Consider the following 25,990-nt stretch of genomic DNA (forward strand, 5'->3'; position numbering starts at 1 on the left):
TCGTCGGAAGCGCTTTACGATAAATCAGGAACTTGGTGGGGTAATCTTGGACTATAAACAATGCGAGGTCGGACACTTGCGCCACTGTGGGGAGAGAGAATTGCAGGGGATACATGGGCGTCGTCTAAAGAGTGTGCTGGTGGCACTGAGATCTCACGCGAGTCATATTTGACGCGCTTGCGATAACGATCGAAGCGTCGCGGCGGGGCGACTTCCTGAACCTTCGGCTGCGTTCGACTACCGTTGGCGGTGATCAGGTCGACCCCACCCAAGACTAGGAAGTAACCTACTAATTCATATCAAAGGACGTGAGAGGCGTCATGCATATGATAATGCCATGGCATCGGTTAGTGGCCAGCAAGGCAAGTAAAACATTAGCATATGCTCCCAGCTCTTTAATCGTTGCTTTATATCCTCAGCTAATCAATATGTTTTTGGAACAATTCGAATATTAGAAATAATAAAAAAAATATAATCCTAAAATGTTACTGTTTTTATTTACGGTTGCTTGAGGGAAAGAACATTTTAACACGAAATATATTCCCACCCGCTGCAGCAAGAAACAAAGCCTGTAATCTTTACTGGACTTTCATTTATTATCCTACAAGGTAGGGTCTTCAAAATATTTAAAAAGCGCGATATTGTCTTTAATCCTCCCTCTCTGTGAGTCTAATATGTCCTTGGAAGGAAGTCAGTTTTTCCTGTCTTACAGCAAGCCAGCGAGAATGTTGGGATTTATAACGTTGTCTATCTTACCTTGATGTGTGTCATCCTGTGGTAATACAGGTTGGAGCTGGCCGTGAACCGCTTCCCGCACACCTGACATTGGTGCGGCTTCTCTCCGCTGTGGATGCGCCGGTGGGTGTTGAGCGACGACGACGTCGAGAACCCTTTTCCGCACACCTCACAAACGTGCGGTTTCTCCCCTGCACTCACCGCCGAGTGGTTGACGGATCCAGGACGGGAGGAGACGACGCATGATGAGGGAAGGAACGTGAAAGTGAAACCGTGAGCAAACGGGAAGAGACATCAACAGTCGATGGAGACTTCTAGGGTCGATGCTCTTTAGAAAAGTAAAATTTTTGAAAATAAAGTTTATACATGCAAATTAGAAACTAAATAAACATTATTCCTGGGATGAGAGAGACGGCAGTTTTCCATCTTCATGAAAAAACTTCCATGAAGATGGAAATGTGATTGTAGGGACAAATTTTGAAGATAATTGTGAAATGGGAGTGGCTGAAGACATCCTTCAGAGTGAAGGCAATTCTTCAATGAAGGTGACAAACAAAAGAAAAAGAATTCTACTCCTATATGTAACCATATTTCACGGCGTCTTAGTTTTAAATGATAAAAATTGACGGGCAAGGATCCAGAACATATGCACCGCTGAATCAAGTAAAATATGATTTTAAGAATGAAACATACTGCAATGAAGTCATTACCAAAGTAAAACGAGAATATTACACCAATTAGCATATAAAGGATAATTTATTTTGACAATACAATCAATTATTTATCAAATAACATAAGTTTATGACAGAGCAGACGGACCAGGGAAAGAATCCAGCCTCTCACAACTGAATGTGCGAATTTCACACAACAGGATTTGGTACAAAATGCTTTACCTTAACCCATTGAACTTTCAAATATAAAATAGACAAAAATTCCAGCTCAGTATTGCTCGCGCCATCGCGCCATAAAATTAGCTCAATATTTCATTCTTTGTTTCCCTTTGGAGAAGGCATTCTAATGGAAATATCTTTTTAGCGAACACTAATAGCGATGAGTAAAGTCCCTGTACCAACCTGTATGAGTGCGCATATGCCTCTTGAGTAGCGAAGGCCTGTCGAATGCCTTGCCGCAGACTTCACAGGGCAGGAGGGTGCGCTCCCGGGTCTTCTTGGGGGGTGAGGCTGTGGGGGAAGATGCGGAGCTCACGGCAGAGTCGGTACCCCCGCCGACACTTCCGCCGACTCCGTTGACGCCGTTGACGGTCATGCTGGCACTCTCGGTGGGGCTGACCCCTCCAGACCCAGGGGCCGGCCTTAACACATTCGGATCCCTCTTGAGGTTCTCTATGTCTCCGGCAGAGGAGGCCCCGGAGGAAGAGGCGGACGAGGAGCCAAGGGAAGAGGACGAGTCCCCGGACACGGATTTGCGCTCGTCGGAGTCGTTGGGGGGAGTTATGAGCACGCGGGAGAGCAGCGACATCGAGAGGTCCAGGGGAGAATCTAAAAAAGAGATGCAACAAATGGTGTAGAAACGTTTGGTGAAATGTAGTAAGGTGGACATGGTGACACAAATAGATATCAAGCGCTTCCAGATGCATGTGCAAGTATGTGCAGTAAATTGGCCAGAGACGCCATCAAGAGCCAATGGAAGTTGGGATGCTAAAAAAATGTTATACATTTTGATTCAATCTACACGTATTATAGGCGAACAAAAAACGATGCATACTGATACACCCAAAAATAATTTAATTTTATATGGAATGACAAATCGAACTACATTGAAAGAATAAGAAAAATAAGTATTTGAGTGCAATGATATATTAAGCTACTTTTTAATTCATGTATTAGAATCACTGATCCTGGATACCAAGTCTTTTGGTTTCTCAATAAATTTTTCTCAATAGTATACTCTGGTCATCAAGAGCTTTGTGAAGCTACTGACAATCAAATCTCAGTATTGAGCAATGGTCATTATTGAGATTTGATATACTATATATCAATATCTTTCAATTTAATAATTATTCAGGTATACATGCCACCGAGCAATCATAAAGAAGAAGAGGTCGATAGGATATACGATCAGTTAGAGGACATGATCGCGTGTGTTCCTGCAGGGAAACATTTGATAGTGATGGGGGATTGGAATGCGACGGTAGGCGAGGGAAGAGATGGTGATGAGGTGGGGGACTACGGGTTAGGCACGAGGAATGACCGCGGGGAGAAAGCAGTTGAGTTCTTTAGGAGAAAGGCGTTAGTAATCACCAACACATGGTTTGAACACCACAAAAGACGCAGGTATACATGGAAAATGCCAGGTGACTCAGAAAGTTATAAGTTAGATTAAAATCTGGTTAGGCACAGGTTTAGGAATAGTGTGATCAATTCACATAGCTTCCCATGAGTGGATGTGGACTCAGACCAAAATTTAGTTGTTATGAAATGTAGCGTCCGTTTCAAAAAAGATAAGTCAGGGGTGGCGGGTTAGGAAATGGGATGTACTATAGAAGCCGGCTGTAGAGAAAGTCATGGAGGGCGGTAATTAGATGAGTACTATCGAAGAAAAATGGGAACGCATCAATAAAGGAATATCGAAAGCCGCAAATGAAACTATATGAATTTCCTGTAAGAATAACCTGTTTAGACGATGCCATCGTGTTTACGAGCATACATATTATTCCCAAAAATGACGAGGAAATATTTAGATAAAGTGTATTTTATTAATGTGCTCTAGTCAAGCATAGAACTAGTTGCCAATTCAGTCTAAACTGCTGTTTTCAGCCTATATATTCACTCTGCACATAAGATGCGTAAACCAATTATAGGACCTCATTAAACTATCATTTTTTTACTCGTAAATAAATTATTACAGTATTTACTTCATAAATCCATCAAAAAGTAACAATTAGTTCACCGACCGTCTGCCATACCTGAGTTCCTACATTATGACCACTTGTGACAGACGTACTCGTAAATACCGCATGACATTACGGCACCATATTTAAGGCACGATACTCCTTTGAAGGCAGCGAAAAGAAAAACGCCATCCGACGGAGCTCCATAAATCCTCTGACATCGAACGATAATTCCCGCCATTTCTTGCTAAGGAGGGAGCATGATTACTTGATTGGTTAATCAGTGGCGATCCTGAAATCGGACGATTAGGAGTTCCCGATGAGGGGGTCATTAAATTAAACGCGGTTGTGCAATTTTACTGCCGCCGAATTCTTTCGGAAAAGTGAAGGAATTCTTCGAAAAAAAAAGAAGAATGGATTGGATCTACAGAGGAGATACTGCTATGCTGCCGGGATGTGGGAGGGAAAGGAGATGCGAGGAAGGGAGTTTGTGGGAAAATGGGGTAAGGGAGGGCGGGGTGGGAGTCGAAGCCGAGGGGAAAAGCGTGACGCATTAAAAGCAGGAGTCAAACGAGGGTCGTAAGCGTGGAATTCCGCCGTTTTCCCCTTCCTCCCTAAGAAGAGTTCCCTCTCTGCCATCCCTCCCCATCTCCTCCACACTCTCTACCCATCCCATCACCCTTGCCAAACATTAGGGGTCATCAATCCCCAAAACAGTGGCATTGTTTTCATCCTGGATCTTTTGAGCCTCTCTTCGTCCTCTCCTCCTACCTACTACCCCATACCACCCCTCAACCCCTTCGATGAGATGGCCAACAAAAGGGAAGAAATGCATTTTTCGGTGGGGGTTGAAGAGTCTTGCGGAAAAAGGATGGAGGGAGAAAGGACCGAGGAGGTAGCACAGTTTGGATCTGGGCACTGATTAACGATTATAAGTACACAAATATGCGAGAGAGCATATGGTCGCCATACACGGAATGAGGATTGACTGAGGGGAAGTGGGCGTTGGTTTTTGAGATCTTGGTGCTCCAAGAGAAACGGAAAGAGATAAAGAAGAGGAAAAAATAAGGATAGTACACGTATGAAACTAGATAGAAGTAAGTGTGGGAATTTCGTGTGTTTGCATATATATATATGCCTGTATATATATATATATATATATATATATATGTATATATACCTGTATATATATATATATGTATATAGTATATATACCTGTATATATATATATATATGTATATATATATGTATATATGCAAGAGAAACTGAAATTTTAAGTTGCGCCATCAACTCGAGTTAGACAATGTGGGTTGAGTGAAAAGCATATCCAGGGAGTAATTTCCTACGGGATGATCATGAAAAAGCGTACTCTCCTGTCCCCAATCAGACCATTTATGTATTCTCCTTTTTCTGGAAAATTGAAACAATCTCCTGAGAAATAGACTATTCTCATTATCTTTAATCTCGCCCTCCTTCGGCCCTTTCTCTCGAATGCCTGGCAGACAGAGCGTGCGGCGCTTATCCATTGCTACACCACGTTACCCAAAATTCTGTGTGAGAATCCCGAATGTATCACTTTTCACCCGTGTTCGACGAATGGACACGTCAGATGCTTAAATGGCGGCGGATGAGGTACTGAAGATTTCGGGCGACTTGAGAGGTCGCCACTGAAATATGATTCCATATTCAAAAATGCTAAGAATCCCTGAGTCCGGTCATCCATAATTTTGATGAATGTCCATTATTATGGGTGGCGGTACGTTTTTTCCGCGGGTGTATCACGGGATGAGTGAATTTGATGGATTTCTTTCTTGAAGGCTGTCGCAATGGGACAGCTCACCAGAAATATGGGGAAAGAGAAGACTATTATTCATTTGGATACTAAATTCAAGTGAGCAACATTCAATGTAAATTACACCCTCCACGGTTCTGACATTTTTATTCATGGACGTAATGGAACAGCAAACCTTTCGTGAATCTGATGAAATGAGAATCATGAAAAATAGACTGAATTTCTGTAGAGAAGATCATTTAAAATCGTTCAATTTTTTACGTCTCCAATTTCTATGCAACAAAGATTTTATCATGCAGCTATTTGATTAAATAAACTTGAAGATTTTAATTCTCTTATTTCAAATGCTAATCCTCACAAAGAAAATAAATATATATTTACCTACATAAATACTTAGTACTAATCATACACTACGTACTAATGCATTCATCAGCTTATGCACAAAATTAAATTACCCTGAAATACATAAGTACCAAAGGATTATATTTCAAATCACTTCAAAATATTCCTAATTCTCTGCCGGAACAAAGTATACATAATTTTAAACGACCCAATTTTCCCACCAAATTCCCCAAATAATCTGATCAAAAATTGAAAATGGGCACTATCATGCAACTGTCCAATAAACTGGAAGCCGGAAGAGTTATAAACATAAAATCATTTCCGCATCTACAATCCTTAAATCCTAGTCCACCTGGAGCAGAAGTAATCATAGGTCAAATTTTTGCTTGTATTTTCCTTTCAGCTTCGTCTGCAGATTTTCGTCGTACCTAAGCTAGCATAACGACAGGAAGTGTCAAAGGAGATACGTTACATCAGAAGCAGGAAAAATGATAAGAGCAATTTACTACCTACTTTGAAAAACTCGAGAGGGTAGATACAAAAAACAATAACGTGTGCTACGCCGAGGCCTGATCTCAGAATGATGTATCATCAAAGTATCATCAAGATAGACAACTCTGACTCTTAAAAGTGACAGTGGGTATTCAGACGACTACCATGCAGCAAGTGAAAAAAACAATATGAAGGAATCCCAGCGGGTTTTCAGCTTCACCGAATACTTAAATAATATGGTAGGGGAGAGGGAGCACGTCTTTGGCACAAAAAACGAAACAGCATTCGCATATCAAAAGCCAAAAACAGTTCTTTAGGCTCTTCAGGGAAAGAAATTTCGTGGGGGAAGGCAAGATGCTCTCAACCGACGAGAACGGAGTATCCTTTGCGGAGAAAGAAAGAGCAGGGGCCTCATTATCATCCCCCAAAATTCAACCCCTACCCTCTCTTTGTGTGCAAGACCCCACACCACCGCAAATGCGCTGACAACTCCAAACCAACCCCCTCCTCCAGTTAGCGTTCTTTTTGCCCAGCGCGCCATACACTCTCCACCCGGCGAGACAGCACAATAGATGATAACACCACGTCGGAAACGGTATTCGCCAGCGGAAACAAAGGAGATCTTCGCTATTCCTTTGATGGGACCGATACGCTCCCCTTCTCTTTTCTCTGCCCCTCTTCCTCCTCGCCTTCCACTCCGTCCTCCCCCAGTTCCCACTCTCTTCGCCCTCCCTAAACTTCCCCACCGGCTTTGCCAACCCCACCCCATGTGCCTTCCCCCTTCCCCTCCTGACTCTCCTCCGCTGAGTGATCCCGGGGAATGCCGCGGTCTCCGACGCAGATATGGGGATGAAGGCGGAATAAATACCCAGGGAAAGCACGAGGAGTGAAGAGGAGGGGTTAGACCCTTGGATTTTTGGACACAGACAGTCAACCAGACGTGACCGGGTGTACCACTGCCCTCCCCCTACTCCCTCCTCCCTCAAAGCAGCTTTTCTTTCCGCTCTCCCCCACACTCCCACCCCCTACGAAAACTACCAAACCTCCATCCCACCTCCATCATCCGCGATCCTTGAGCGTCGCGTAAGTTTTTTTTCGATTTGCTGAAGGGAGGGAAGACGGTTAATACTCGAGACGTCAGCTGTGGCGCGGAGGGGTACTAAATTTCATGACTAACCTGCCGCGAGCAAAAAAAAGTTCCACGGACATTGTGTTCTAGATATTTAAACCGATTCAATGTTGAGCTGGTACTAAATTTGATGTGTAACTAACCCTAAGGAAAAGAAGACTTCAAACAGATAATTGCTTTCCGGATTTATTAAGAAATTCAGTGGAGTGGGAGAAACTACAAAGCAAATTTACCCAAGCGAAGAAAGCGTTTGCCATAAGAAAATGCCACATTTGAAAGACCTGTTTTATCCTTTCAAACGAGATTGCATTACACTACGCCACTGTTTGATAATAGCGATGCATACTCCTGAGCATAAAATATTAAGGAGAATAATTGCAAGGGTAGACAAAATACAACTACGTAGGAGGTTTGAAAAATTGGTGATTGATCAAAATTAAATGGCCGGACAAGGTAAAAGATAAGGATGGCGAAGAAGAATTTCAATAAGCAAACATTTGGCATTATTTATGCCTTTGGGGTGGAAAAATATGCTGTTTATGTAATTTAATGATTCTAACGTTTTACGATTCAACTAGTAAACACAAAATACTTTATAAACAATGAAACTCGACTGGTTTAGAGAGTTGGATATAGTTGTATTTATCGTTTGAATTTTGTTTTCATTAATCTGATTAGAATATCAGCCTTTATTAATTTAGCATCAATCCGAAAACAGCTTATTTTGGGCTTTACACTGGACTATTATCAATGATAACAATGGTCATATTTACAAACACCCATGCCCTTAGTGGAGGAAAACCCACCCAGGAGGGAATCGAACCCGCCACCCTTGGAATGGCAGACGAGGATGTTATCCCGCCGCAACCGGGTAGTTTTAATTTTGAATTATTTAATTAATTAGTGAATAGTCTAATAACAATCTACATAATACATCACGGTACTGTTCAGAACCGAAGGTTTTTATTCTCATTCACGCGGTTTTTCTTTTGGTATCTTGATTTCTTTCAGTCATTTTGAGAAGAATTTTCCCCAGACAAATGCAAAGACCAGGACGATGGCCCCGCGAATATGTGGTGTAGTCTACCCTCTTTAACCCTCCAATGACTTTCTTGGTGCCCCTTTAATCAGTAGTGCCATTCTTTGCTCAACCACGCGTCCAAATAAATCATTTCTCCCTCTGTCGCATCCCTTAAGCCACGTTCTATACCACTATTATCCTCCCACTCCACCTCCTATGATCCCAACTCAGTATTCGCTTCTATACTCATCTTTTTTTCAAACATATATCTCGCCACTTTTAGCTCCACTCAAGAGCATTACGGGTAACCGCTTTCTCACTCTCTCTCTCTCTCTCTCTCTCTCTCTCTCTCTCTCTCTCTCTCTCTCTCTCTCTCTTTCTCTCCCTCTTTCACTGTGGGCATGCAAAAGCTCTTTGCCGGGCGTTGTATTGCCCAGGTGGAAAATCCACTAAGTTCCCTTGCATGTCTCTGGAAGGTTATTTTTTATCTCTCTCAATATATCTCCTTATTGCACACCAAAGATGGGCACCCGAAACATTTCATCACTCAGTCCGTACGTTGAGAGGGGAACTTTGTAATATAATTTGATTTCACGATGAACAGCATCTTATTTTTTTTAATTCGCCAATGCCAACACCACCTGTGTTACTAAACACTTAGTATGGTTTTCATTTTATGCCTTACATGTAGTAATCAGGTCTCAGATACTTTACAGTTATATAGCACGTTTAAATATACGTGGAAGTGAAATGTAATATTCTTCCAATACAAAACTGTGCAGAAAATCGAATAATAATAATAATACGAACTGTTTGGTGTGATATTGCGAAACAGGGTCATGATGATAAAAGTTTTAAAATAAATTAGAATTCTTTATATCACCTCACAACACGTTTCAATGCTCAATCGATGTCATTAGGGTTTCGCAAAGGAGTATGTCGGCAGAAAGACATCGATTTTTTAAAATAAACCTCCAAATTAAAAAAATCTGAAATAAACTAAGTCTACAGAACAAAACAGGAAAATATTTCCCGTGAATATTTCAGGTATGATTTCAGCTTCATTTTTATTAATGGAAAATTGAACGTTTGAATGAGAATGCATTTTGTACCTAAAGTGGAAAAAAATAAAATCCCAGTATGAAATATAAAAATGTGATTAGATAATGAGTCTATTAAGTTACCTGTATCGTAAGACGAAAATGCTTTGAATCATTTAATTTTGAGTATGATTTTAAATGAATTTCAGGCCAATTCTGTACTACCTACCCTCAAGAATAGTGTCCATAGTTCGCCGATAGAGTGAATTCCTCAGGTAGTGGACAGCAGGCATGAAGAACACTTCCTCTGGCCTCTCTGGCAAGTAGTAAACCACCAATTCCGTGTTCGGGGGAATAGGTTTAATTACTTCATACACAGGGTCCCCTAGAGAATGAGAGATACAATACATTATAAATCATAAAATAAATCTCAAAATACATGCTACATATGTCTCACATTTACAATTAGAATAATCAAATGCTACACACAAATAAACATTCTAAATGTAAATACGGATTGTACACATACTTTGAGTTATACATTTTAACAATGTATATCCTTGAAACCGTGACAGTAGGGAGAACAGGATGATTCCCCGGAAAACATGTATTTTCTGCATTGCATTTGTCTAAAAATACATACTTGTATGTAACAACTTTTACTGATGAATAAAATAGTATAACCAAGCCTATCCTAGAAACAACCCAGAATACCAAAATATATTATCCTACAGCCATTTAATTAGTACGTTTTAAACATTCTTTCCATTAATTCTTGTTATCATTCGCTGATATATATGAAAACGTTGCGTTTAATTAATGTTTCTTACCTAAAATAATAATCTAGCATTAAATCTAAAAGCGGTATTGAAAAATGGGCGCTGATCAAATCACTATCTACTAGGAAGACACGGCTGCACATGAAAGATATTTTATCAGGTTAGGTACATGTTATTCTTTTTAAGTAATTGAATAATTAAACTTGATTATAGAACCATCAGAAGGTACCTAAACGTCAAATTTGAAAGTATATAACGGGGCGACACCCTTTCACCGACAAAAGAATATGGCTCAACGTAAATCTCTGCACTCAATCTAGAACTCATGCCACCCGATTGAGGCCCTTGTTCAATCCTTGCCTTCGCCTGAGAGGAAAAATCATTCGAGCACCACCGTCACTTAGCAAGGGAGCGACGGAGCTTTGAGCGGAGAAAGAGAGAGGAAGGGGTTCAGGATGAGGGTGGGACTTACGTTTGAATTTACGGCTCACCGTGCCCGAAAAACAAGGGGCACACGAAGGTGTAACCAAATAAGGGCCCAAGGCGAGAGAAGTAGGCGCGGGGGCCTGGAGAATAAAGACCGCGGCGATGGCGGAGGCAATTCAGGGGCGTGGGCAGACGAAGAGCGCACCCCGCCGCTGCGGAGGTAAATGAATGCATGAGATTCATGAAGGCAAATGCCATGCGTGATCGAATTGTATGAGAGAGGGGCGGCAGGGGCGGACGGGAATGTGTTTGGGTCAGGCCATGACGGCAAAGAACAAGGGAAGATTGGGAAGAAAAGCGAGACCCCTAGGCCCAATGGGACAATATATATATATATATATATATTTATATATATATATATATATATATATATATATATATATATATATATATATATATATATATATATATATATATATATACACATTCAAACACGAAATCCCGCCAAACGGCGAATAAATACTCATATATACAGAAACAGATATAAGGAAAAGGGATAGGAACACATATAAAGGACGAACACAATAGAGGTGGGGAAGGCGGAATCGAACGGATCACAAGAGTAAAAATATTTCCTCAACCGAGACTCGAACACCGGATCTTTCCACTTGCCGGGCGGATGCTCTTAACCACTTGAGCTATCGAGGATAGTCAATTTACCCTGAGATCCGTGGGTCTTATATGTCGCCAAGCGCCCCGATTCTTTCAGCCAAGAGATGGCGTCAGGGGGCAGTTTCGCCCACCAAAGGAGAAATAGACAATACACAAGGAAAGGAAAGGACAGTGGGTTAGAATTCATACAACATCATACAGGAAAGGAACAGTGCGTTTCGTGGCACGCATAGCCAGAAGAAAGAGATGAGCCACATTGGCCAAATACACATTCAAACACGAAATCCCGCCAAACGGCGAATAAATACTCATATATACAGAAACAGATATAAGGAAAAGGGATAGGAACACATATAAAGGACGAACACAATAGAGGTGGGGAAGGCGGAATCGAACGGATCACAAGAGTAAAAATATTTCCTCAACCGGGACTCGAACACCGGATCTTTCCACTTGCCGGGCGGATGCTCTTAACCTCTTATGCTCAATGCTAACCTCAATGCTCTTATATATATATATATATATATATATATATATATATATATATATATATATATATATATACTATATATAAAAATATGCAGTTCATTATTTTCAAACGGAAGGAGTGTGAATGCCTGACGGTTGAGGCATATAAGATGTGCTGGAAGTGAATGAATTAAGTGGTTTCGGTGAGTATGGGATACAAAATTGCTCTTGGTTCAATATGTTTGTTTGTGCTTTATTAATATTTCTATACAGGCGCGAGGGATAAACAAGAATAATTAAACAATATATTGTGGTATTAGGTTGCTCATTTTATCAATTTAAACTACAAGATACATATTTCTAGAGTTAAAACTGCATTACATTTTATATCAATAAACGCAAACATCGCAATAGAACCAAGAATTGACGCTCTACGTCATGTCATTGGACCCTATTTAGGCTGCATACGGCTGGTTTAAACCCCTTGATGATACCACATTTTTAACTAATAGCAAGATGCCATTTACATATAGACATTTTATACATGCAAAATTTAATTTAAATTTTGGCAAAAAACTAGAAATTCGCAAGGGAGACCACGTATTTTGGAATTCTAATATTGATTCTATGTGAGCAATTTTATGAGAGGTCAATTTGAGACTAAATATAAAAATAGGCTAAATAAGGAAAGAATTAGTGACTCTATTTAGGATTGATCTGCTAATGAGGTGAAATAAATGTTTTGAAAAATCTGTATCTTGATCAAGTCGAAGAAAACCCCCCTATATGATGAATATTAGACAATTTTTATTTTTGGTAAAATCCCAGAGAATATTTCACCAGCAGCAGACTTATTCCATTGTTTTGAGAAAAGCCTGAATCTGTCTTTTACACACTTTCGGCTGTGACATGTGGCAACAAGACAATTCAAGCGCACAAGTGCGTGCTTTCGCGAAGGTGCCCATGAATTCGCACGAAGAGAACGCCCGCCAAGAGGTATGAAATGGAGGTCAAATAGAAGGCAAAACGCAGACTGAGGTCTCAGTTCCATGTCGCGGCCTACAACAAGGCTTTCGGTTTCGTTTGAATGCGTTTTTTTCCAGTCGCACGCGCATGCAATGGTGACTGCAGGGCTCGCAAATCGGAAAGGGATGGAGAGGAGGGGAAGATTGACTATGCCTTACGGTAATCAACCGCGAGTTGTGATATCAAGGCAGGTGATGGCACAATAGGTCACCTTCGAGGATGATGCTGCGTGATTTTTTTCTGACGTCCCATCTAGAAGACGGCAGGCTAAACATGAGTCGTTCCGTACAGCACTAATCGGTTCTTTTCGAAAATGATCATCATATTAACCAGTGGGAGTCCGGCATAAAGATGAGAAAAGTGGGATAAAAAATTACGAGAGCAGCTTTTAAAAATTTTTTCGACCAATATTTTTGGTGAAATTATAACCTTTGACTAGTAGAGAAGAGCAATATTTCAGCAAAGATGTTAAAGCATTCACTCGATATTCATCGAGCGAAGTTCTATAATGATCGTCTAGGCTGACTCTTCTCTCAAAGTAAAAAAATACCTGTAGCAGTTAAGCAGCTCAGCACTCTGAGCATTCTAAGTGATGTTTCCTCAACACAATACTCAAATGAAAGAATATCAGTGAAAATTATTCGTTTCCACCACCAGGATTGGGACGCGACGCCTTTTAGTAAACGTTTACGCATGAACTAGCTAATGTACTATATCGAGCACATGAGGTTTTGGTCTTACACTCGTGTGTATACTGTTCTACGCATAAAAATCCTAACAAGATCTTTTATTGACAAAACGAAGGAAGAGGTTTTGGTTTGCGCCAGTTATTATATTCTACGAACCACAATATCACCAGCGTTCCCAAGAGGAAATAAGGGTGAATGAAAATTCAATTTATAAAAATTTTTCCTTAGACAAATATACCCTACTGATGCTATATGGGGTTCAATTGTTATTTTCTTGCAAGAAGGATTTTACTTTTATTGAGATCATGCACCTAAACCTATTTTATGAACAGGTCATGAATTGAACTTTCGAGTATTCTCCGAAGAGTTTTGAGTCTGATATGAATCAAAGAGAGATGCATATCTATCTCTATTACTTTTTCTATGCCCTTTTCTATTGTTGCCCCCACCCCCTAGTGCTCCCATTACAGCGAGATCTTTACCACAATCAGCCTTCAACCGTTTCATGAATTCTCCTCAGACCAAACTACCCTCAGCGAATCTACCAATATCGTCCTCTAACCGCACGTAGCCTTCTGCAGGTGGACGATCCATATAATTCGTTTTCTCTGACTACGAGTGTATGCCATCGATGTCGTTTTTTCTCGTAATGTTATTCCCGTTTTTTATGGGCAGCGAATTCCCCCACCTGCTAGTCCCAAACAAGAAATTTCTTGTAGATTGTTTGCGCAGTCCATCATAGATCGTCGTGAATTCTTTCTTTAAGTAATGGAGAAGTGGAAGTTTAGAAAGAAAGGATGATATTTTCTTTACCTCTTTTTCCTTAAGCATTGTTTTTTTAGTTCTTATTTTGAATCAATATTTGCCGGAAAATACAAAATATTACTTTAATTTGAATTATTTAACAAACAAATTCTATTTTCAGATCAGTTCCATTTAGTAACCTGCCTTTCGCGAAACACTGTTATTTGTACTTATTGTATACATACCCCATATTACCCACCTTACTTAAAAATGCTCTCCAGTCAAAATTATTCCGTTTTCAACCGCCATTTTTCGACTGATATAATATGTCTCTTTTTAAGATCAATGTTAAATAATCCAATCTCTAAAAGGGAGCTTCTCAGATTTGTAATACGTACCTTAAGGCTTATCGTTATTGCCATCGTTGTGCAAAGATAGAGATGCACTGAAATTTATTCTTATTTTCATTTTTTTGATGATTGTATTCTCGATATACATTTGCTGATGCATGTATATTTTGTAATTTTAACACGGAAAAATTACTCGACAACTCACACCAAGACTGGAAGGCGTTCAGAGATATAAACAGATGAACATGAAATAAATTCCTCAAAGATTCTCCAAATTTACTGGGACCAACAATCGAATACATTTTATATTGGTAAGTTTTCCAATGTTACTGCAGAAGATATCGTATTTGCTCCATTTTCCTTTTTTAGAAAACTGTATATTCCTCCTGAAGAAATATGCTTACAGATAAACAAAACTAATTTTTTGTTCAAAATTACCTTAAAAATCATTTTGGAAACTATTTTTTCAGCATCAAATCCTACAGTTAGTCTTCAGAACTACTACACGTAAGACGAAATATGTACGCTTCTACGCGACCATTATTATTCCGAATTCATCAAATGTAACCAACCTACCAGACATACTTGTTTCCTTTTAAAAAACCTCATTGTAGAGATATTTTTATGTTTATCCTCCACCATCTTTGTAACTAATTACCAATTACGAATTGATTCAGTCCTTCTTCGAAACCAAAATATTGAAATTTTGCAGCTACTTTAATATAATCTTTTGAGTTGATTTTATTTCTAACAAACATGTATTTTTTCCTGGAAAACTACCGAGAATGAGGAAAAACTTAATCCCTTTTGCCTTCCAATCTCCGAAGAGCCATAACTGACCACATTCACCAAAGCCAACCTTTTCACTCCTGACAACTCTTGATTTTCACCGTTAATATCTCACACGATCACAATTACGAGTCTCCAAACATTTCTACCTACCCGCGATATCCAATTTTTTCACCTCCTTTTCCTAGCCGTTAACCGCTCGCACAAACTCCCGCCTCCTTTTTGCGTTGCGTGAAAAAGGAGGACTGCGGGGGTGAGACGGGAAGCCGTTTTCTTATCCCCCAACACCCCTCTCACACCGCCACCTCGTTCTCGTTATTTCGCACCCCTTCGCTTCACTCTCTCACGGCCTCCACCCCCACCTGGACGACCCCTCCCCCCAACCACTCTCCGCAGCACACATTTCATCCCACCGCGCTTCCATCCGCCGTCGACGCCAGGTTTTTTGAGGGTTTCGTCCGAGAACGAGCCCGGCGAGGTTCGCGCGTTGATCAATGCGCGGGTGGTGGGGGGGGGGCGAGAGGGGGGAGGGGAACAGGATATCGGGCGAATCGTGGCAGGGGGTTGAAATGGGGGAGGATAGCTCTCCCGCTCACGGAACGCACACGCACTAACGCGCCATCACGAGCGGGATTCTTTTACAGCCCACCACTAACGGAGTGCAGCCGACGTTCAAAAAAGAGTGGGGGGATCTATCGGGGGTAGGTTCTTCTGTATTTCGCCTCAAAGGAGCGGCGGCGCCTACATTTCTCGAATCCGGCGAAGGCAAAGCGGAGCGCTTGCCGAACATCCCGTTCGCCGTCGTTTCGTTCGTTCTTTTACCCCCGTGCCCACGATGCGCACTTGCGGCACTTATCCAAGTTCCCAGGAGATGTAAATCAAGAAGTGGGTTCGTAGAAAAACCTGTCGTACGAAGAAGCGTTATTGTTTAGCGGGGCAGTTGGCAGCCAAGGGAGGTCATAAGATGGGAGGAGAGGGGTGTTAGGTCATTTCACCTCGGGCATGGACCCTTAGGAAAATAAGGAAGGGAAGACTCAAGAGCGCCCGGTTCTTCTTTAGGCGTCAATGCATTCGGACTAACTTTATTGCCAACCTATAAATTGATTAGGATGGAGGGTAGTAACTTACAACGTGGGAAATTTCGATGAACGCCGTCTTAAGCTCTAAAACGGTTGAATTACTTCAAGCACTCGTGATCTACCAATGGCTCGGATAAGAAATTCCTTAAAAAGATATTTTCAGCGACCACTTGTAAAATCCTGCGGATAACATATTTTATGCCAAGGATGAAAATGGAGATCAGTTATGCGTCCTAATTTTTTGCTTACCTTTGATTTTGGTACCAATCAGGTTCACTTCCTCGGTGTACTTGGGAGATGCTCTCAGAAATCGAACCCAATTACAGTGGCGCACTCGTCTGCGGTCAACTTCCGTGATCTCGTCATAGCAACCAAAGCGATGGCGGATCTGCAAGGAAAAGATATTGTAAATAATTAATTGTACATTATGGAAATGAAGTTATACTAAGCCTTATTATTAAAGCATCGATCTCAAAGGAGCAAGCGAAATAATCTCATTAAAGGGCTTATCACACACCAATCGAAAATATAATTAGAAATTGGAAACTTATTGCCATAGGAGAATAGAATCAGTGCACTCATTTCAATATATTTATGTATTAATAACTTAAAATATCTATCCACTTAAGCACTTGATGTACATGTTTCATACTTATTCAAATCAAATAATTTCATTTTTATTTGCCGTTCATTTATTAATTATGTCTTTATTGTTTTTTGGCCAAAATATTTATTTCACTGATCACCTTTCAGTGAAATAATCATTATCTTCCTTTGCCGTAAACAAGCGTCACTTTTCCCACATCCATTACGGATCGAACGCTAAAATGAGAAAGTAAATTGTTCCGTGGGCGTAAAATATAGTGTTGCTCAATGTTAATCGTCTGTTCATTCACCAGTACTGACCATAATAACACTAGTTTTGCTTCCTTTTAAAAGTTGCCATGATTTACTTTCATCAATCACAGCTAATGTTCCTTTGTGAAAACTGCGCCCCACAGCTGCGCGATCTTCTTTGCTTAACCAACTTAGTTAATATTCTATGAAAGCATTAGAGAGGAAACCTTTCAAGGCCTTTCTATGGACTTTCGCTGGCGGCCAATACGTCATTCAGCGTTGTAAGCCGTAAGCGCAAACCGTCAACCGAACAGATTCCAATATCAGCAAATAAAGGTACTTTAACAAGGAATTGTATCTTTAAAATTATTAGGGAATGCAAAAAATGAACATTTTAATGAAATATCTAAATGGATATTTCATTATATAGGAAATCAGCCTAAAATAGCAGTGATTTTATCACGAAGAAAGAATTTTCATTTAATGTATTCCTATATTACTTCTATGAATCCATTTTTTATTATTCGATAACTTAAACAACCCTAAAGGATTTTTTCATTGTAACAGGAAAAAATAAAATGCGGCGAGAGGATATAAATTATTGACGATTCATTCCACAAAATAGTATCAACACGTTAGCCTGCCCAAACTACTTCATTCTGAAAGTATGAGATTTACCTAAAAAAGCCAATATTCAATTAGTATACTGGAAGAAGGTAGTATTATCATGAACTACGTCGTGAGTTATTTCTTTTAGATTGGATGGAACATGGTTTCGAGCACTTATATGAGACGTATAGTAAAATCAATATTTTTTAGCAGATGAAATACCAGTATTGGAGCCGCGATAAAGTGGGACGGCTTTTACAGTGGCGCCCCCTCTTCTGACGCCGTAAACGCGTACGTCCAATGCTTGAAATTGATGCCATTCTCTCGAAGATCTCCGCTTTTTATTTTCGCTGCAAGAGATGCAGCTGGAACTCCTCATTAACAGGCGCACTTATTAATCCACATGGATCAATTTCGTATTCTAATCTGATGAAACTACCTGGTGGCGATACATGAGTCATGAAATAAATCTTATACTTCCGCCAAAAGAATAGAGACGGCAGGAAAGGGGCCACGGCGGGGATGGGCAAATGAGGTATAAGCGGATCTTGGGAAGAGAGTATCCCATCGCAAACAATGGCCCGTTGCAAGTCCACTCGGAGAGAGGAGGTTGGGAGGGTAGAAAGTAATAGCACTGGACGAAGCCCTTCTCCCTCTCTCTCCTCCCCTCTTCGATATGAAGAGGCAGCATTCGCGTACAAACATCGACAGTAATTTCCAGGCAGTTCCTTCCTTATCATCAACAGTTTGATGAATTAAACTACTCGAATTGTTCCTATTATGCGGTTAGCCACACAGGGACTCCCGAGAAAGTTAAAAGAACAGACCTTTAATGTCCGAGTACTTTGCCGAGGCACGGAACTTCCGCAAGACTATGAAAGTCCTCCCTGTTCTCGCGGACAACGACGCAAGGGAACCTAGCTTTATCCCTTTCTCCGTCCAGGCTGTCGATTTTGGCATAGTGCTTTCTTTCGTATTCAATTCATCATCAAAAGCTCATCTTACTCCTCTTGCGATGATGATGTGCTCGCGGGGTAATTGATGGAAAGGGACTTGAGTGCGCTCTTTTTAATGGACGATGATCGCCCGAACAACTCCCGAGTCGTAGGAAACGCAGTGGGCGAATGACGCCAACTGCCAAGAAATCAGTATCACCAGAGCGCGTATATCATAGGGGCGGTAATAGAAAAAACGCCCTACTCCTCTCCAGGGGGTGTGATATATCGCCAATCGTTTCGGTGTTGACGCCTTCAGCAAGAGCACGAATCTAAATATACGTAAGAATTGTCGCGGCTGGTGCTGTCATAATAACCACGGAAATAAACCCACCACATGACTGGTCTAGAGCTTCGTAAAGGCATACAATACATTTTTATGCACAGAGCAAGCAATTCGTAAACCACGTCCGCTCATTCTGCAGTAGCTTCAGAAAGCCATTATCAGTTAAATTATTGCTACCACCTGCCAACAAACTGGACCGATGGTCTCTAGGGGTCTTACAGAAGGACTAAGTACATCGCACGGTCGGAAGAAGAAAGAGCCATTCTCCCCAGAAAAAAACTGAAGAGCACGAATCTCACGGGTAAGAACAAAAAATTAAAAATTGCATGGGGTGCATAACGGGAGGATCCATAACGACCACACTTCTGCGGCCTGACGTCTACCGAGAAACGATTGGAAGACTCGAGCAAAAACTAATAACATCGAGAATGGGAGAAGAAAAGGCCGGAAGGGATAAGAGAAAGAAAGAGAAGGCCCTCAAGGAGTTAGGGAGGATAGCAAGCTTACACATAGGGATGGTCGACAAGGACTGACTTGTACTGTTGATGCTCGGATTTTTTTTTCGCTCGTTCTCAAACTCAGGCAGCAAACACTCGACGACGGCTCTCAATCGTTAGAGCTCGTAGGAAACACTCCAGTTCGAATGACTTTTTTTAACTAATGGCTCGTCTTTAAAAAAATCACCATTTTCCTTTCTAAGAACGAATTCCGTCTCCTACGGTCTAAAATAGCTGTTATTTCAAAAAACCCTAGGGAGAATTTGAAAATGTACTCCGTTTTGAAGCCGGTATTGGAAATTTCTATTGAATTATGGAAATATAATTTGTCAAATTCATTCCACCGAGATAATAGTTTCCTATCATCTAATTCAGCAAGCACCAGCTTCGAAAATTTGTTCCATACATTCTGCATCGCTAATCACAATGGGGAGATAAACTACCCTTGTGGACGACTCCTAATTACATTTCGCCTCGTCACTCACCGCCGCCGCCTTCGTTAAAAATTCCACAGCGACCGACCGCAGTGGATGAGGGTATCGATCGCCTGAAAGAACGTCCGAAAGCCGATTCGCTTCCCATAATGTCCTAATGAGAGGTTCTCCGATTTTTCGGTAGGTTAAGAGGGGAACGGTGAGCACAGGTACATATTTTTTTTGCCTCTCCGGGATTTTCGAGAAAGTCTACTGAACGACATCTCTACCAGGAACGAGCAGGAAGCGGAGGGATACGACGACCGCCTCCCGGTCGGCAAGGGTGAAGTGAGGTGGGAGGTGAGAGATGCCGCCCCGCGGGCGGTTACCGTAAAAATGACCATAAGCCACGGGCAATTTCCCTCCCTCGCCCCGCGCCGCTGCTCCCCGGGCCGTAATTACGCAGGAGTGGCTCGGGCAGGAGAGAAATGGGAGGCCAGTGGATTGGTTGGAAGGGATAGAGAATATCGTGGCATAGGCCATCAAAATTCTCTCCTCCGGCATCCCTCCCCCATCTCACCACACGGGGCAGAAGAAAAAGGCGGTTGTTCTCTGACCTGGCGGAAAGACAGCGGTGGCGGCGCTATGAGTCTGGGAGGGAGGGTGAGAGCGGACGCCGTGGGGAGGGAGGCAGAAGATGTTTTGCGGGAAAGGGAAGCGGTCGTAAAGAGTTAGGAGATGGGTACATGGGCTGAGGGAAGGGGGAGGAAATGAGAGTTGGGGAGGGTGGTTTGGAAATGCTGGGGCTGGCGTGAGGCCGAGGAAGTTTTAAAAGAGTTGGGAGGGAGGGGATGGGAGATATTAAATGAAACCAGGGGATGGCAAGGAGCAAAGGCGTTGGTCAGAAAGGAAAAAAATAATTGGGAAATTCTCTTCTGAATTAGAGGATTTTAAGGTATTGGTGTATCACGCTCCTGGTAATTATTAATAATATTTAATGACAATCGCAAGTACTTTTAATTGCTCGAAAATAATTCGTTAAGCTGCGTTTAATATTTTGAAAGCATTACGCACTTACCTTCAAAATAGTGGTGCGAACCAACCAAGAGTTAGATGAGCAATAGTACGACAGCGAAAATTGCTAACATCGGAGCAGAAAAAATTGCCTAATCCGTGTTAGGGAGATACAAATTCAAATTTTATGTATCACAATCATATAACTGAGATAATTCTCTTACTTTTGGGTATCACACAGCACAAAAACTTAGCAGAATATCTCGAGAGCATTTCAGTACCGGATCATTATGTTGAAAAGTGTTAGTGATTCGGCGAAGGTGCTTCCACAGAAGGAATTCGATGTAAGAAAATATTTTACAACACTCGTAAGACACGGATTCACGATGATTCATCAATCATTAAAACGCGATAAATCATACTCTTGGTGTTGCAAATCACTGTGCGGCTCCCAATGACTTCTCCAAAACAGAGAAAGTGGCAGACTTTACGTAAAATATACCCACACCTGTATGCAAGATAACTCGTATATTCCGTACACGATCCAGCATCAAGGTTCTATTTGTCACGAATACAGTTTGTGACCTCGATTTTGGGTAAAATGGAATTGATTAAAGTACTATCGATATAGATACATTCACAATGGAAAAAATATGCTGCATTAAGCACGGCAATAAGCATTTCATAATCACTACATATCTTTTGCATAATTCAAGCCCATGGTCTAAATGGACTTTTTTTCCTTTAGTCTGGAAAATCTTTTACTTTTGCATCAGTCATTTTCGCTCTTCATAAAATAATATACGAAGACCAATGAATGTGTAACGGTATCTATAGAGAAAGGGGCTCTAAGGACAAAAACATCTGCGTCATTTGAAGCGAAATTTTTATTGGCTATTTTATTGACAATAGAAAATGGAATTGATGGCTTAATTCTAAGTAACAGAGAAACCGTGAAACTCCATTTGAGTCAGGCTCAAGATACATATTGTTAGAAATATAAACATTTGAAATTAGAGTAAAGGATCACCTTATTAGTCGTAAATCTTGTGCCTAATTAATACTTAAACGATAGTTGGTACATTTAGATGACCAAGCAACAAATATTAATTTGCTACTATTTATCGCCATTTATCTACGATAAGTGTTTCAGCATTCATTCGCAAACTTATGTAAGGCGATATTTGCTCAATTGTTTCTAAATGGCATAAAATATACTGTGTGTACAATGATGAGTAAAATTGAGATTGGTGCCAAGGAAAATATGGATTTGGCACGGAAAATTATACATTGCTTTAAAACATCGGAACGATGACACATTCTCTATATGTAAACTTTTCAAATAACCTCTACGTTGCGGTGAGGTGAGAATAGATGTGTTTGGATTAGAATCAGGTCTTCTGAAATTAACAAATCACAGTAATCAACCCGAAAATTGGTTTGATAGGTAATGGTAGAGCTGACCAAAGCTGAAGGATTGAGTTACATTTGGTCTCCATTCAAAATATGCAGATTCTCTTGTTATTGTGTTGTAAATGGTCATTTACGAACGAAATTGGGAGATGAGAAATCTCTTGCAGAAGGAGAAGGTAGCTGGAGAGCAAAAATGGAAAATGAAATGAGATGTAGCGCAGGAAGGGAGGCAGGAAGGAGAAAAGAGGAGGCAGGCGGAGGAGGAAATTTCCCAAGCCGTGGGAAAAGGGAATAGTGATCCGCCCAGGGGTGGTGGGTGTGGCAGCCACTACTGGATGGACCACGCAGCAAAAGGAGTCGGCCTGGGCTCCCCCCCCGAGGGCGTCGTGGATCGGATGCGCATATCGGGCGGGGGTAGCAGCGGCGGCGGCTACACCTCCCGGAGGGAAGAGAGGGAGAGAGAGAAGGAGAAGAAGGGAGAAAGAGTAGGCCTCCTGGGCGGTAGCGGGCGTTTACCGTGAGACACCATCGCGGTCGAGGCAGCGGGAGCCATCACCCAGGAGGACGAGCGCCGCTTCGTTTTTGTTTCCTCCCATCATCGCCCCCCCCCCCCCACATTACCAATTTCACTGCCCCCCTCCTTCGTTCAGCCCTTTCTCTCTCTCTCTCTCTACAAGACAGAAATAGATAAATGAGGAAAAGGTAAATCCCTTCCTCAAAACCTCATCCCTCCCCAAAGCATCTGACTCTTCCCAAAGAACCTTCACTGTCCGTCCGAGGCTAAAACCCCTCCATGTCGTCCCCCGTCGACGTGAAAACTTGTTTGAAAATTTTATTACCCGAACTGAGATTTTCGATTTTTTTCCCGCACAACCTCCCTCTTCCCCGTCCTCTCCCTCTTCTCGTCTTCTCCCTTACTCCCCGCCTCCTATCGCGCATCTACCCCTCTACTTGAACCAAGGGATCACGTCCAGGAAATCGCGCCGCAGTGCGCGAGTTGGCTCTGATTGGTATTGCTCTGTTTCATTTCCATATTTTTCTAGCATACTGCTTTTCCAATATGTTCGTGCATTAGCAGAATAAGCTAGTCTTAACAGCAGACACAGTGTTGTCTTATTTATCATTAATTATTTATTCCAATTGATCAACTCCAATAATCGAAAATTATCATTACGAAAATGTTCTGATGATATCACCAAGACAATACATGTCCATACGTACGTATTTAATAAATATAAATGTGCCTGCCTTAACTGTGTGGGGGGAATATATGCTTCCTTTGAACTTGATCAATTAGAAAATACATTAAATTAGATTCAATAACTCGGCAATATGATAGTTTATATGATAAGATAACGATTATACCAAAAGGAAAGGAGTAAAATAGTCATTAAATAATATTCATTTCGCTATTGATTAAATGAGTTTCTGATTTAGCTTCAAATTTCCACTTTAGCTGTTAAACCAATATTACTTCACCCACACACAACCTTTGATTGTTATATTTCAGTCACTAGGAGTTATTCCGCCCTGAGCCATTAATAAGGAACATGATTGTGCTTTCATATTAAAGCATAAAATATGATTAGATGTAAAATTGTACAATATTTCCTTTTCCAACAATATCAAACTCCAAGTAGAAATTCAACCTGAAAGTTCGGAGCTTCATGCAATGAAACAAAGTTTGAATGGCTTCATTGCGACGAACCAGTACGGCGCAAAGACGATAATGGGAGTGAACCGTAGATTTTCTATTTCCGAAGAAAATCACTACCTACCACTAACGATGATGCTTTTATTTCGATTCGAGTCGAGAGGTAATAAAAAGGTGTTGCCATTGTCGATTCGCCAAACGTAACCACACCTCTTTGAAGCGCAGGGAGGAAGCACATCGTTGGTGATGTAATGTGATGAAAACTCCTCGTGCAGTATCCTAACTTCCTTCTAGTATTCACCCACCCCTCCCTCATCATACTAATCTTTTTTATTATCTCCCGTTTCCCCCTCCCTCTCTGAATACCTATGGCAAGCGCCTCCTCCACCTCCATGCAACCCATGCCATCCCTCAAGCCAACCCCACTGCCTCCCGAGCTCTTCCCGCCATCCCATTCCTCCTTCACGCTCCGAGACGAAGAAGATAAAGAGGCGGGAGTTGGCCCAGGGCGGTGGCGAAGATGCTTCTGCTGCACGAGGAGGAAAGTGGGAGAGAGGGAGAGGTAGATGGCGAGGAGAGGGGATAGGTAGGGGGGCAGAGGAAGGGGAACGAGATGGGGACTTCCATCTTGAACCACACGTCCCGTCCACTAATTATCTTTCCATTACTTGCCCATACCACCGCGAGAGAGGCCCTCGAAGGGCCCTCGGGGAGAGGAGGAGGAGTTGAGAGGCGAAGAAAAAAGGATTCACTCCCGGGAGATGGGAACGGGAGGAGCTGACTCAAGTTATCTCCTTCCCCTTAATTCTCCCCGCTGCTGCCCGGCCCGTCCCCCAGGGGCCCTTCGCTCCTATTTTTCAGGCGCCGTGTCTGCATGTACGTATGTACGTACGTGCCAGCCGCCCTCCTTTCCGCAGAATCAGCCCCTTCCCTCCCCACGCCACCCCAGTCACCCCGCCCATCTCTCATACCCCCCCCCCCTCGACTACCCCCTCCCGCCGTCCCGCGAACGGCCGTGCCCTCTTGAAGCCACCACCTATTCTGTCCGCCTTTCCCAAAGCGGGTCCACAGGGCTGCGCCCTCACCGTCCTAAGTAAAGCCTCCGCCCGATTAACTGATACGGCTAATAGCACCCAATTCAATAGGTACGTGTTTTGTCTTTCAAGATGTTCATCCGTAAACGCCACGTGAGAACAGGTCTTTTCCTGGAATAGTTATGATACATGTACCCAGGGATGTAAACTATTTCATCCCAGAAATATCTGCAGAAATTAAAATGGCATTAATATATAGGCAGAGGTATGTTTCCGTAAGACAAAAGAAGATATCGCCGTAGCTGCCCGCCTAATTCTCCAGTTCTTTTGACAGCTCGATTGTCAAAATAACAGCATAATAATTGACGGGCCCGGTAAAAAATTCTGAGTGTGTCTACACTCTGTGCTTAAAAATGCATAGTTGATTAGGTCCACTTGCGCCTTCACTGGCGGATATCAACCCTTCGGCAAATAAAGGTCAAAAATCAACTTCGTGAGATGGGTTGGAAAGATAAAATTTTGACACTATCCACTCTGGTGAAATAGTGACATACGCAAAGCAGCATAGTACCTATTTGAAAATCGTTGAGAAAGGAGGATAAAAAAAACAGGTTAGCCTTTCAGAAAAATATTTCCCATTAATTCTTGCAAAGATACATGACTTGAGTGTAATCAATCAGTATCGACAACATGACTTGATTCAATAAATAACTGTAAAAAATTTAGCGCCTCATTTTCTGCGGATGAATTTAAATGTTGTAGCTCACGGACATTCAAAAGCTCCCAATACTTGGCTCCGCGACATGATCGCTGC

At 41.7% G+C, this 25,990-nt stretch overlaps 1 protein-coding gene across 1 annotated transcript in view; it reads right to left on the reverse strand.

The window, feature by feature from the left end:
- LOC139700296 (uncharacterized) overlaps positions 1-25,990 on the reverse strand; it is a 244,147-nt gene that overhangs the window by 76,099 nt on the left and 142,058 nt on the right. Inside the window, exons 2-5 of the mRNA XM_071598935.1 lie at positions 16,674-16,812; positions 9,632-9,787; positions 1,809-2,234; positions 757-926 (exon numbers count right to left, since the gene is read on the reverse strand). Coding sequence (XP_071455036.1) covers positions 757-926; positions 1,809-2,234; positions 9,632-9,787; positions 16,674-16,812 — 891 coding nt within the window. The remainder of the gene's footprint in view (positions 1-756; positions 927-1,808; positions 2,235-9,631; positions 9,788-16,673; positions 16,813-25,990) is intronic.

The sequence above is a fragment of the Hetaerina americana genome, unplaced genomic scaffold, assembly GCF_022747635.1.
Source record: "Hetaerina americana unplaced genomic scaffold, ioHetAmer1.1.p SCAF_10, whole genome shotgun sequence".
In the NCBI taxonomy this organism is placed as follows: domain Eukaryota; kingdom Metazoa; phylum Arthropoda; class Insecta; order Odonata; family Calopterygidae; genus Hetaerina; species Hetaerina americana.